At 34.6% G+C, this 13,650-nt stretch overlaps 1 protein-coding gene across 1 annotated transcript in view; it reads left to right on the top strand.

Annotated features, from left to right (window-relative positions):
• The window catches only part of UNC5D (unc-5 netrin receptor D), a 639,701-nt gene that overhangs the window by 612,656 nt on the left and 13,395 nt on the right, over positions 1 to 13,650 (top strand). Inside the window, 2 exon segments of the mRNA XM_049771507.1 lie at positions 4,074 to 4,238; positions 11,593 to 11,771. Coding sequence (XP_049627464.1) covers positions 4,074 to 4,238; positions 11,593 to 11,771 — 344 coding nt within the window.

Below are 13,650 nucleotides of genomic sequence, written 5' to 3' on the forward strand. Positions count from 1 at the left end.
AATAAAAAATTCTTTTGAAACTGTCTTAAAATCAAATATAAAAGAATTTCTTGATTAGATGCATTGACATATTAAAAGGAAAGAGAAATTTGTGTATGGTGATTATTCTATCTTTCTGCAAGGAAAGACCTTTGCAGTGGATATTGGTCTCTAACCTCTCTTCCAGTATTTTCATAAAAAAGAAAGAAAGAAATTTAGCATGTGATGTTAAAGAGGACACTTTCCAATAAATAGTCAAAAGTATTTTTTAAGAAGGTAAGTCTTCCTAATGATTCAAATTTGCTACTAAAATATGTGGGTTTGTTTTAAAATCACCTTGAATTCACCTGTCACCTTGAATTCTGTTTTTTAATGACACTAAATGCTAGACATTTAGAGCTTACTTTAATGACTGAAACTTCATATATAGAACAATCTTTGTTTACACCTTATAGTAAATCATATATAGACCACAAATTCTGAAGTTAGAATTACTTTCATTGAAGAGGATAAGATTCCATAAAAGTATTAGCTGGAGAAAAGAATTCATTCACAGACTATTAAAAGGAGAATGGAGAGAGTTCGGATGTGCCAGTTGGTGACAGAAGGTCTTGGCAGGCAACTGTGATCAACAAAGCAGTCATCAGGGAGTCATCTGGTCCCCCATGCAAAGGAATCACTAATGAAAGCAGAGTTCCTAGGTGTCCCCACTCATGATTGGTAAAAGAGAGACCGTAACACTATTCCCTGAAGTGTGCCAATCAACTACTTTCTGTTTCTCTCTCTAGTCAAGTCCCAGTTCCCTCATTAGCTCTGTGTGGTAGAGACAGGAGGCAAAAAGGTTGATGAGTATGTTATTATGGTTTTTTTTATAATGAAGTGAAATAAGGGGAACATTACTGGAGATAAGAAAATTAGAGAAGAAAGACCTTGAACAAGAGATGATGATAAAAGGCAGGCCTGTCTCCCAAAGTAAAGGCCAAATTATTTGTAATGACCCAGGGTCTAATGCCAATGATTGATGATAATGAAATACATATGAGAGAAGTTGCTATTTGAAAACTACAGAGATGGTGATTTTGCCTCTAAGAAGAAAGGACCTGGAGGAGTGCTGTAAGCAGTGAGGTGCTGGATGTTGAGGTAAAAAATCAGGATTATCTGTTGTTTACATAATAAAGGAAGGTGCAGAAAAAACACATAGTTGGATTCAACAAGATACTTAAAGTATTTTGTTGAGAACCTTTTTTTGTTTTTGTTTTTTGGGCCACACCCAGTGGGGCTAGGGCTCTGGTGGCTTTGTGTTCAGAAATCTCTCCTGCCGGGCTCAGGGAACCATATAGGATGCCAGGGATCGAACTTGGGTTGGCCACATACAAAGCAACTTGCTCGAATTTTGTTTTGGGGCCACACCCTGTGGTACTCATACTTACTCCTAACTTTACTCCAAGAATCCGTCCTGGTGGCTCAAGGGAAAATATGTATGTCAGGGATTGAACAAGGGTCAGCCATGTGCAAGGCAAATGCCTTGCATGTTGTGCCATGCTTTGGTCCCATTGGTAGAGAATTTGGTACAAATGAAAACTTTTTAGTGTTTTGGAGAAAATAATTTCTTAAAGTTGTTTGGAAGCCTGCATGAATTAGAAGTGCCCTGTGTTACAGTATCTCCAACCAGGACAGAGGGAGAGGGCATCAATAAGTAAAACTGCAAAGAAATAAGTAGGGACCAGGTTTTAATGAATGGTTCAGTAAAGTCTTGCATTTGATGCTATAATCAAGTTGTGTTCCAATCCAGTGTTTAGTTAATGACCAGAACTTTGGTTTCTTAGTGCTTCTACCAAAAAGAATTTCTTGTGGACTCCTAAAGCACCTTGTCTGAAGCACCTTATCCTGCTCAGAAATAACCTTTTTACTGGAGTTTTTTCTTGAGGGGCGCCAAGTATACAGAAACTTATTAAATTATCTCAGCCAAGAAGATAATTAATCAAGAGATTTATGAGCTGACAAAACCTTTGGGAAGCATAGGAGACCCCAAGTTAAAGGGAATCTGTAAGGATATAAGAAAATGAACATATACAGAAAGCACAGCATCATTGCATCTGTGGTGTGAGTAAACTCCACTAGCTCTTGCATAGCTTATTTCTAACATCTTTAAGAAGTTTTTGGACCTGCTCTCTGGTTTGTGGAGCAGTGATGACCTTTGCTCTTCTTCTGACTTCCAAGACCTGTGCCTCTCATGAAAAAAAAACAGGAATGTGAATTCTACTGGCAAGAAGTCCGCAAGTGTAATCTTCAGACTTTAGGCCCCTGCCCAAATGGGATAGAACTGAGAAGACAAGATAGTTTCCGAGTCCTAACAGCCTATATCCTGAACAGGAATACAGCCAATGAGATGGCTCTGAATGCCACACAAACAGACTTTCCCAAAGAGAAGTCTTTGTCTTCTGTGAGACAAAAGCCTTTCCTTTGTATCTGAATTAAACATATACAAGAAAGCTGTCAAAACCATAGAATCCTTATATGTTTTGCAGAGAGATGTATGGTTGAAGAGGAAGTTTGATTATGTTCGCTCATACTCTCACTCAGTTCCTCTCCTCTCCTCCAATTGTACAGCAATTAAATACTTCCTTGGTAGTTTCCTCAGCAAGTAACCCAAAGAGGTTGTGTTAGACTCTTTCGGAGGAAAATCATAAAGAACAAGTGCATAGCTTGGAATACAGGAAATATTTAGGTAACTCATAGTTCCTCAAAGTGAGTAGAATAAATCTCTATCCTGATCTTTAGTCTACTGACATTTCTGTCATTACCCGTTATAATCCAGATAACAGGATACCAGACTTCATGTATCTTTCAGGGTTAGTACTAATAATAATTATATTGAGGGCAATGCATAAAAGGGTCTATTGATAAAATAATTCCAAAAGAAAAGAGAAAAATTAAATTAAAGATTAGTAGATATAGAACTCTCCTGGCCTGGATTTCAACAGAATTTCAACAGAATTTGAGTAGGAAGGAAAGAGTTTTTAGTAAATGAAAAAATTATCAGTGAAGGGTCCAGAGTGATAGCACAGTGATAGAGTATTTGCCTTGCTGTGGCCAACCCAGGATAGGCTGAGTTTGATCCTCAGCATTCTATATAATCCCCCGAGCCTGCCAGGAGCAATTTCTAAGTGCAGAGCTAGGAGTAACACCTGAGCGCTGCTGGGTGTCCCCCCCCCCAAAAAAAATTAAAAATTATCAGTGAATACCCTCAACTTCACATTATTGTAAAATTATGTGCCTGAATTCAGTCTAGTTTGTGGCAACATTTGACTGGTATCAAAGAAAAGGGTTGATATTATAGCTCTTATAACCCCCCCCCTCATTTAATAAAAATTGCTTTTGCTACTCATTCTTTAATCTCGTCAGAGTAAGAAACAAATTAATTGCACTTTTTTTCTTATGGTTTATCTAGGAATGTGTTTGCTCTTTAGTGATCACCATACACATAATGTGAAATGACAGAATTAAATAAATGAGTTGATGAACTAGACTGCTTTGAGGAAAGCCCAGACTGTGTGTCTTTCACAAATGTGTATGCATAGGTATGCCTTTGTAGCAGGTATGAGTTTTTAACCTTGGTTGATTAGCAAGATTTTATTGAACCAAGACAATTTTGCATAAGTTTATGGCATGTGGGTAAGTCCTGGCTAGTCACATAATTTTTATTTAAATGAGATTTCATCCTATCTAGAGAAGGGTGGAAGATCAACCATGGAAGTTGTCTAATGGAAAAATTTTCCCCCACCAGAGGAAACAAGAAAATGAATATTTGATATTGTTCTTTCTAATTGGTTATGTTACTCAGCGAAATCTCAGCTATTGTGGTGTGGTTATGAAATTCAAATATTAATTGTCAATTAAAATTAACATGAATTTATTTTGTGTTGCTTGGCATATGCTGGAGCATTTTAACAACATATCCACCAAAGTCTCTTAGGCAATTAGCTATGCTGTCATCAGCATCATCATTACTGCTATTTAATCTTCCTGTTCTACACTCATCTTAGCTGGGCTCAGCATATCAGACCCTTCTTTTCTCTTTATCTTTCCTGCAGGAAGTCCCTTTCTCCCGCGTCTGGTGCAGTAACCGGCAGCCCCTTCATTGTGCCTTCTCCCTAGAACGCTACACGCCCACCACCACCCAGCTGTCCTGCAAAATCTGTATCCGGCAGCTCAAAGGCCATGAGCAGATCCTTCAAGTGCAAACATCAATCCTAGAGGTGAGTCCTTGATCAACAGGTGCACAAATCTTGTTTCTGAAAGACATTAAGAATAATATACCTGGCCAGAGAGATAGCGTGGAGGTAAGGTGTTTGCCTTGCATGCAGAAGGATGGTAGTTCGAATCCCGGCATCCTATGTGGTCCCCGGGGCCTGCCAGGAGCGATTTCTGATCATAGAGCCAGGAGTAATTCCTGAGCACTGTCGAGTGTGACCCAAAAACCAAAAAACCAAAAACCAAGGAAAAAAAAAAAAAACTAGCTCAGTTGTGCAAATTGGTGGAGAAAGAGTTGCAAGATACACAACTCTTTTAATCTCCATTAGTAATATTGTAAAATAAGCTTTTGCTTAGCCTGAGGATTAATCTAAACTTCCATTAGCAAAAAACTCAACTCATGAGAGCTGAGGTTCTTTAGAAAAACCTTCCTTTTGGGGAGAAAATAGTCTAGAACTTTCTATACACAAAACCATAGTTTAACAGTTTATTGAAGCATTGGGATGTCCACTATCATCCATTATTGTCTGATAACACAAGTCTTCATCACCACTGTATGTTTTTTGCAGGTTCTTACTAGCTTCCCATAAGTCAATTGCCCTGTTTATGTTATTACATCTCCTAGCTTTAGCTCCATATTATCTAACATTTTTTATGCCCCCAAGGCTAAGGGCATTGTATTTCTATTAAACCTAGATTTATCACTACAAAAATATTAATCTCCAGCAAATAAGGAAAAGGAAATGCATAAAGAATGACCTTCACAAAATCATATTGCTGTTGTAGGGATAATTAGAATGGGGTCGCAGGAAAAATCACTTGGGAATTTTTGGAAAATGTACCAGATGTCTGACATGACTTTAACTTGACCTAAACCAGTGGATGACGATGACTTTGATTTGAAAAATGAGAGTCAACAAAGCATCATCTTTTTAATGGCTCTTGGAATGGGAGGGAGAAAATAGCTGAGAAGTAGAATAAGAAATGGCATGTAATACTTTCATTTATAAATTCTAAAGTAATTCTGGTTAATGTATAATAGCATATTTTATTATATTTATGGTAGTATATTCTAAAGGTGTTTATAATATTATATACACATTGATTGTATATGTATACAGTAGATTTGAGAGTCTGACATTTCATATACATATACCTCATTTCAGATTTTTTTCTCTTCCAAAGCATATAGTTTATAATATTATCACTTCTTTCTCTTTCTGTTCTCATCTCAATTCATTGTTTATGCAAAAGGAGTATTGCTAATTCCCCAAATAGTTTTCTGAAGAGTGAATGGCTTTCCAAAGGACTGTGCCTCAAAAATGATAGCTGTCTTAACTGACATGTTTATACAGTATTTGCATTCATTATTGCTAATTAGCGTTATGTGCTAAAGTACTTTTGATAGGAAAGGTAGAGCCAGAAACCTAAGGTAGGATATATTTAGAATTTCTTTCTTGAACAGTCATGGCATATTTAACACAATACATTTCAAAGTGAAACAAAAACTGCAGGAAAGTTTTAATACAAAAACAAAGGGAAAATTCAAAGAAGAGCTGGTATTAGAATAAGAAAGAATATAAAGGTACCTGCAATGCACATTATTCTAGAATGTCTATTAATATGTCAACCAAAAAAAAGAAAAAAACACACATAATTTAATGGAGCAAGAGAGATACTACAGAGGTTACCTTGTATTCAGTCAATCTCAGTTCTTTCCCCAGCACCACATCTGGTCCCTTAGCACCACTGGGAGTGCTTCCTGAACACAGAGCCAGGAGTCAGAGCTGAGCACTATTGACTATCATCCAAATTTCCCTTACCCCCAACCCAAGAATTGAAAGTTTAAAAGTATTTCTAAGGCATTAATATATTATAAACTTCTTTTTCTATTATAAATATATAAACAGAATTTAATATAATTTGAATATCTTGATACATTTGCTTCTTGATTAAAAGAATTCTCAAATTACATACAAGGAAGATGAGTTAAAATACATAATTTTCTCCTTTTGTTGTTTTTTTTTTTGGCTACTTCTATCAAAGCTCAAGACTTATTCTGGCTCTAAACTCAGAAATTACTCCTGGTGGTGCTCAGGAGACAATAGAAGGTGCTGGGGATTAAATTTGAGTTAACTCTGCAAAGGCAAGCAACTTACCTGCTGTACTGAATTTGACCCCACAATCTTTTTTAATTCTACAGTTAATTTTCAAATTTTTAGAGGGTCCCTCCTAAGTGGTACTCATGGAAAGATGTCCTGAGTCCCACCCTGCAATTCTTAAGTCAAATATGTCAGCAGGTTCAGTGTGAGGGCTGAAGATTGCTGTACTGCTCAGACTCTGGAGCTGGGAACTAATTGGACTACCTTGAGGTGTTAGAAGGCCTCCAGGCAGTGTATGGGGTACCATATGGGTAATTTACTGGCAAATTGTAATAACCTAAGGAAGATGCAATATACATTCTAGGTTTGACTCTAAATCAGTGAGTTAGGAATAATTTGACTTATTTGATTAATCATTTAAATGAATCCTACACCATCGCCAATAGGCTAGAATTGCCTGCATTTGATTATTTTAATAAATAGTAACAGTTTAGTCATTGAAAGTATATGGCTGAAGTGTTTTTTTTTTTTGATCTGTTTTTTTTTTAGTGTTTGCCACAATCTAAAATAATGTGCTGCATCACTTAGGTTCATTGCTCATACTCTCCTTTAGTGGACTGTATTTGTGTCCATATTTTATTAATTTAACAATAAGACTTTAAAATAAATATATATGTATTAATATGAATATATGCATGTAATGCACACAATATATAAAATAAGATATAAATATATAATTTACTATGGTGTTCATCCTCTTGAAGGAATTAAAGCTTTTATGTTATATGTATGTCTATCATATTTGTTCATGCTTCTCACCTAAGTAGTTTGCAAAATAAATACAGTCAATACAGTCAGACAGATCACTCACGCACTGAAGAATTATTTTTGTGATATAGATAATATACTTTTTTCTGTTCTTTAGAGTGGCCATTATTGTGTCAATCTTTACAAACGGGTCATTCCCTTCAATTTAACACAACTCAGTAATAGTTACTATCAATTTATACTCTAATAAAACAATCTATAAAGTGTAAATTGAAGGAATTTTTAATATTAAAGAAATGGAATAAATCCTTAAGTAATTTATTTCATTATTCTATATTGATGTAAATTATTAAATAATCTATTTTATTCTGTAAAAACAACTTAAATGAGAATCTTGCACATGGCAATTTTCCCTTCAAGCATTTCTCTTATCTTTCTTCCAAAAATGGTGAAGGTTAGAGCATGATTTGTCTGTTACAAAATGGACAGAATATTGGAAGTTTCTCATTGATTTACAACTCCCAAGCTATCCAGGTAGCAAGCGCTTATCTCAAATGTGCAGAGCATGAGAATCTACTATTCCTCTGCATATTAAATTTAAACAATCAGAAAATGTGATGTATCTACAGGATTCTTATTACTTGGCTTAGCTGTCTTTTAGAATGCATCAGAAGTTGCTTTCTTAGCTCAGAAGGCTGAGCATCAATCTTATAAACTGTATGATATTATGCATTGAAATTATTTTAATGTAAAGATTTCTGTAGACATGAAGCTCACTAACTGATGTCTATTAAACATGTATTTTTTAGATTTAATCTTATACAATATTATTTTATCTTCAAATTAAACTACTCTGTCCAGATATTTGAAGATAGCACGTATCAGTGTGATCTGTCTTCTGCCAACAGTAAAACTGGCAGGATTTTTATTTCTGCCAACAGAACTTGTACACATGGTTCATTCATAACCATGAGAACTTCAAGCAGCAAGTATTCTATCTATAGCACTCCTCTAGTATGGATACCGTTAGTATTTTTTTAGTTTTATTATTAAGCCATTTTTCCCAAGTTATCACCATTTTTACAATAACTACCATCTTATCTAGAAATAGTTTTCTCTCTATTGCCTTATATCCATTTAAAGAACATCATTCTTCCCTTAAGTCAAGAAATACTTATGCAAGCTATTCATCTTCTTTCACATTCTAAAAAACTAGAAAAATTTATACCACGATAAAATTTAGGTTTCTTGTAAACAATTTTATACTTAAGTTGGTACATTTTATAACCATCTAAAATATCACAATTTGATCACTCTGCCTGAAATTACCTTTTATTCACTTGATTTCTACCTTGTCAAGATTTGTCTATTGTTTTAAGGCTAATTCCAATAACTCCTCCATGAAGTCTTTTCTGTTTTTAATTACTGAAGCATGATATTGATATCATTTGATACATTTTTTCTTAACTCCCCTACTCTGTATTTCATGGCACTATTTTTATAGTAGTGTATGTAGTGAAATGAATACTGCTATAGGTATTAGGGTAACAAGTCTGCTCTCAATTATGCTTCTGCATGATGACTTTTAATCTTCACAATCTCTATGCAGTCAAAAATACTAAAAAGACTCATGAAACTGACATGAAAAATTTATAGTATTTAAGATCACTAAACTACAAAGTATATATATATATATATATATATATATATATATATATATATATATACACACCAATATACGCCAAATGAGGTGTTTCTCATCTAAAAAAAAGTGCTTTTCCTATTGTACCAAGATAAGCTTAAATATTTGAAGAACTTTGATATGTATTGTTGTAAGCATTCTAGCGATTAGAACAAAGCCAAGTATACTAGAGTATTCCTGATATGCAATATGTACTTGGAATAACTGGGAAGCACACACAACTGTCAAACGTTTTGTTTTGTTTTTGTTTCTATCATGTGACCTCAATCTTTGAAACATTCTCTGAGAAATCCTTTAGGAAATAGCTAGTTTAAGACATTGTTTCCACCACAGCTCTCAAAATGTAACTGTGGAGATGGTTACAGAAATGCAAGATATAAACCTTTTTACTCCCAAGAATTTAATCTCATTAACTTGAAAAGGTATATGAAAACCTGTATTCATTTTATTGCTAAGTACAACAGCAACGATATGGAAAAAACACAAATGTTTAACAGGCGACTGTCTAAAGTAGTTGTGTATATATACAATAGGATATTACACAAATAATTAGAAAAGATGAAAAATTTCAGTTTTCTGAAACTTGGATGGTACTAGAAAACATCATTTTAAGTGGAGTAAGAGGATAGGCATATACCAGATGATCTTACTCATTTATGGTATATAGAGAAGTAAAACAAAGGGATGTAGCAAATACTGTAATTACTGATTGCAAAACAAATTAATAAACAATGAGAGAAAGGGAAAGGGAGAAAAGAGGAAGAATAGATGTGACATAGGAAGTGATAAGAGGGTATGGGCACCTTGCAAATAGTGAATGTGTAATAACTTTACGTATCAAAATCATAAACATTGGCATTTAACTATGTCTGCAATATTAGCTACAATCAGAAAAACAAATGGTAAAATTAACCAGAAGAAAAGATAATGCATCGGAAAAACTCATGGGTCCATTTGGGGAAAGGGTATATTATTTAATGAAAACACAAAAAGAAAGGCACAGTATTACTATGAAGGAATGCTTCTGAGAGTTCAAACAGTTCAAACAAGATCTTACACCCAGTCTCAAATTATATCCTTTTTATTTGTGTTATTCTGCTATAAAAATAATGATAGTATATACATTTTGAAGAAGAAAATAAGTTGTCTATCATTCTATCTATTTTTAATCTAAAGCCCAGTATTGACATAATCTCTATTTAGTATAACTTAAGGCTAGAATCAGGGTGGTGGCCAAGGACACATTCTCATCTGGAACTCAGAGTTCTTTTTCATATGTATTCATCCAAGTTGATAAGACAAATCAATTCCTTGTTAAAATAAGTGAATAGGATTGAAATGCTGGGGGGCTCTCAACTCCTAGAAAGAATGTAAAATCATATCTCCAATGAGATATGAATCAGGGTCACACATGACCAGGCTGAGGGTGAAATACGCATAGAATGGCAGTCTTCGACCTATCTCCACCCAGCTGCCTGCCCGTACTGCCATTTTTATTGAATACAGAGATCATCCCGGAGTGGGGCAGTAAGGACAATGTATGGACAGATAGCTCAGGCTATCCTGAGCCAGTTCCACCCAGGTTAACAAGTAAGAAAATCTCTGTTTGGGGATAAAACCAAATTGTAAACAAATAGAAACAAAGGAACCAGGGAAGATCCTGGTTTTGGGTGAAACCAAGTTGTAAACAAGCAGATACAAAAAAATCATTGATGATCTTTGGGTAAAATAAGGTGTAACCTAACAGAAGGGCACCCTTAGGTTCTTGCCACCTGGTCTTATCTATAGAGAACAAAGCAGTTCTTTTGTTCTAGGCTAACAGGAGATGTGCTTACAGATAAAACTTGGCTCTCTTCTCTTTAAGGGTCACTTGGTTAGGTCAGGTCATGCAGTGAATTCTCTTCTGACCAGGGCATGATCAATTAACTTGACCCTAATTACATCTGAAGAATACCCTTTGTCAGTAACAACATATAATCACAGGAGTTATTTATCAGTCAAATACTATTTAGAGTTTAACATTCTATATTTCTACATAAACAGAAGCACCCACTCGTGTCTGATCAATATCTTTGTGATTTTTTGTTGGATATTACTAATTGCTATGATGTATTAAAAAAGCAAATCTATATTAAATGCTCAAATCAGAAGCAGAGTACAGGACAAAAGACTTACATTTTCCTACTTGCACCGCTCCAGAATGCTAAAGATCTTGCCACTGACTCTTATGGCTCTTATTTTATCAAGGTAATTTAATTCTGAAGTTAAAATAGTTACTATTGGATTACACAACTTGTTGTATACAGATATTACATACTTTCAGAAAATGAACTTAGAACCAGTTCATTTTTTGCAGATTTCCTGACAAGTTCATTCCCATCAACATTTTGGTCAGCCCCTTTAGTTTACTTTTTACATTTTAATGATCATTTCTTTCATTGGACTGAATTTCTTCCATTTGATAATGTCTTCTGACTGATTATAATAATATTGAGCAGGAGTCCACCCAAAATTTAATAAATACCTCTTTGATATAGAATATTGTTAAGTGTGTCTCTCATGGAAGAAGTGGCTGATACCTATCACCCATAGATGAACCACTATTCAAAAGAAGTTATTTGCTATTTTAGAATTGAGAGGAAACCATCTATATATTTTACTCAGTCATAATAGGAAAATACTATATGCATGTTTACTAACAGATTTTTTTCTGGGAAAAGAATAGAACTCTAAGTCATTCTTTGTCTTCAGTTGGATCTGATGATGCTTTACTTATTTTGTTTATAGAGTGAAAGAGAAACTATCACCTTTTTTTCACAAGAGGACAGCAATTTTCCTGCACAGACTGGCCCCAAAGCCTTCAAAATCCCCTACTCCATCAGACAGAGGATTTGTGCTACATTTGATACTCCCAATGCCAAAGGCAAAGACTGGCAGATGTTAGCACAGAAAAACAGCATCAACAGGTAATGGCGCAACTTCTGCAAGAGAATTTTATTAAAAGAATCTTTGAAAAGTAAAAAGAAAAGGAATGTTTCATGTTGTTTCCTAGTGCTCATAATTCTCTATAGTATACTCAGGTAAATTCTGGCCACATGAGTCGTAAAAGAGAATGACTATAACTCTACATACTGTATTACCTTCCACCACATTTTTTTTTGAGAGACATGGAAAAATCTTACTGTAATCCTGGGTTTGTTCATTGAACCACCACATGGAAGTATTGCCTTTTCCAACTCATTGTTTTAGGATTTGCCTTCAACCGGTGTCAAAGAGAAGCAGTATCTTTATACCTTCCACCCATCATCAGATAATATTCACCATCACTTAATTTTTCTTGGGCACATACTTAACCTGATGAACCTGCAAAATAGTTGATGCAATCTCTCAAATATAAAGACAGAGGTCATTAAATAATCATAGGGTTGTCTAAACTGCAAGACAGAGTGTGCTGCTTAAACTACCATCTCCACTACTATGCTAACATTATAGTTGAGTAAGGAGAAGTGAGAGTCATAAAGAACTTTATTACTTTGGATGAAAATAGGCAGGGTGACGTTATCTGCAATAACACTGATAAGGCCAGCAGTTTGGGCTTGGCTTGAGGAATAACAATCAGGGCACATGTATCTCCCTTCTTCCTATCCTCTTGCATCCTCAGAAAGAATAAACTAGAGAGCAAGTTTTGCCAGAATTATTTTATTTTCTTTCACTTTGATATAATATATTTTTCCTTTTGAGCCGAAGCCTATTTTCTTATTCTTTGACTTATTGTGTCATTTTCTTTTTTTTGTTCTTTATTTTTTACATTTTACCTGACTCTTTCTTCTCTGAAAGGGAGGGATTATGTCTGCCAAGAAAGGATAGAGTCCCTCTCCCTTTTTCAAATGGGATCCAGAATTCACGAATGAAGGGTCTAACTAAAAAGCAGTTGAGCTCAGAAAAAAACATCAAGGGAGAAAGTACTGCAGCAAGAGAAAAATGAACTTATATAGACAAGGCTGAAAAGAATAGTTAGATTTTTGATAAGGGAGATACTGTAAATGAAAAAATACAGATATGGATGCTGTGCCAAAGGTGCAGGAGATTATGTTAAATATTACCTAAGCACTTTGCTGAAAAATAAGATGTCTCCTTTTAACTTATGAACTCATGAAAACCATGAATATATCAAGTTCATTTTCTGATCCACATAAGGACAAGAACATAAAACTAACCTAGAGAACTGAGTTTGATTTAAAAATATACATATTTTTATAAAATATAAAAATAAATGATAAAATATATATAAAGAGAGAGCATATTAAGCAGAGATTCACAGTCCTGCAAAATGGCCCTAGTACTGTATGTAACTCATCTCAGTCTGTCTAAATACATGATTTACCATTCTATGCTTGTTTTTCCACAATTGCAATTCATGGATTTGGGACTACATTATCTTTGTAATTCATTCTAGTAATGAGCTTGTGGTTTTAATTTTCCATTAACAAGAAAGTAATTGCCATAAAATATCTATAGCCCTAAGGATTCTATCATTAATTTATGAGGGAACATATAGTTATTGCCACCTTGCTCTATTTTATTCTGCATAAACTGATATATAAGATATATATGAGAAAAATATTTCTACATGTTCTTCAGTTTTTATCATTGCACAATATGGAAAATATATTTCAAACTGGAGACTAAATTTGGCCACCTTGTGTGTCTGGATTCTGGTGATACTTCAGAATCTAGGGCTATAAAATGTTGATGCTTTATGTGACTATATGCTTGGTGTCTTTTTTCAAAACTCTTACTCCAGGGCCCGGAGAGATAGCACAGCGGTGTTTGCCTTGCAAGCAG

This window comes from Suncus etruscus, chromosome 4, assembly GCF_024139225.1.
Source record: "Suncus etruscus isolate mSunEtr1 chromosome 4, mSunEtr1.pri.cur, whole genome shotgun sequence".
Classification (NCBI taxonomy): Eukaryota; Metazoa; Chordata; class Mammalia; order Eulipotyphla; family Soricidae; genus Suncus; species Suncus etruscus.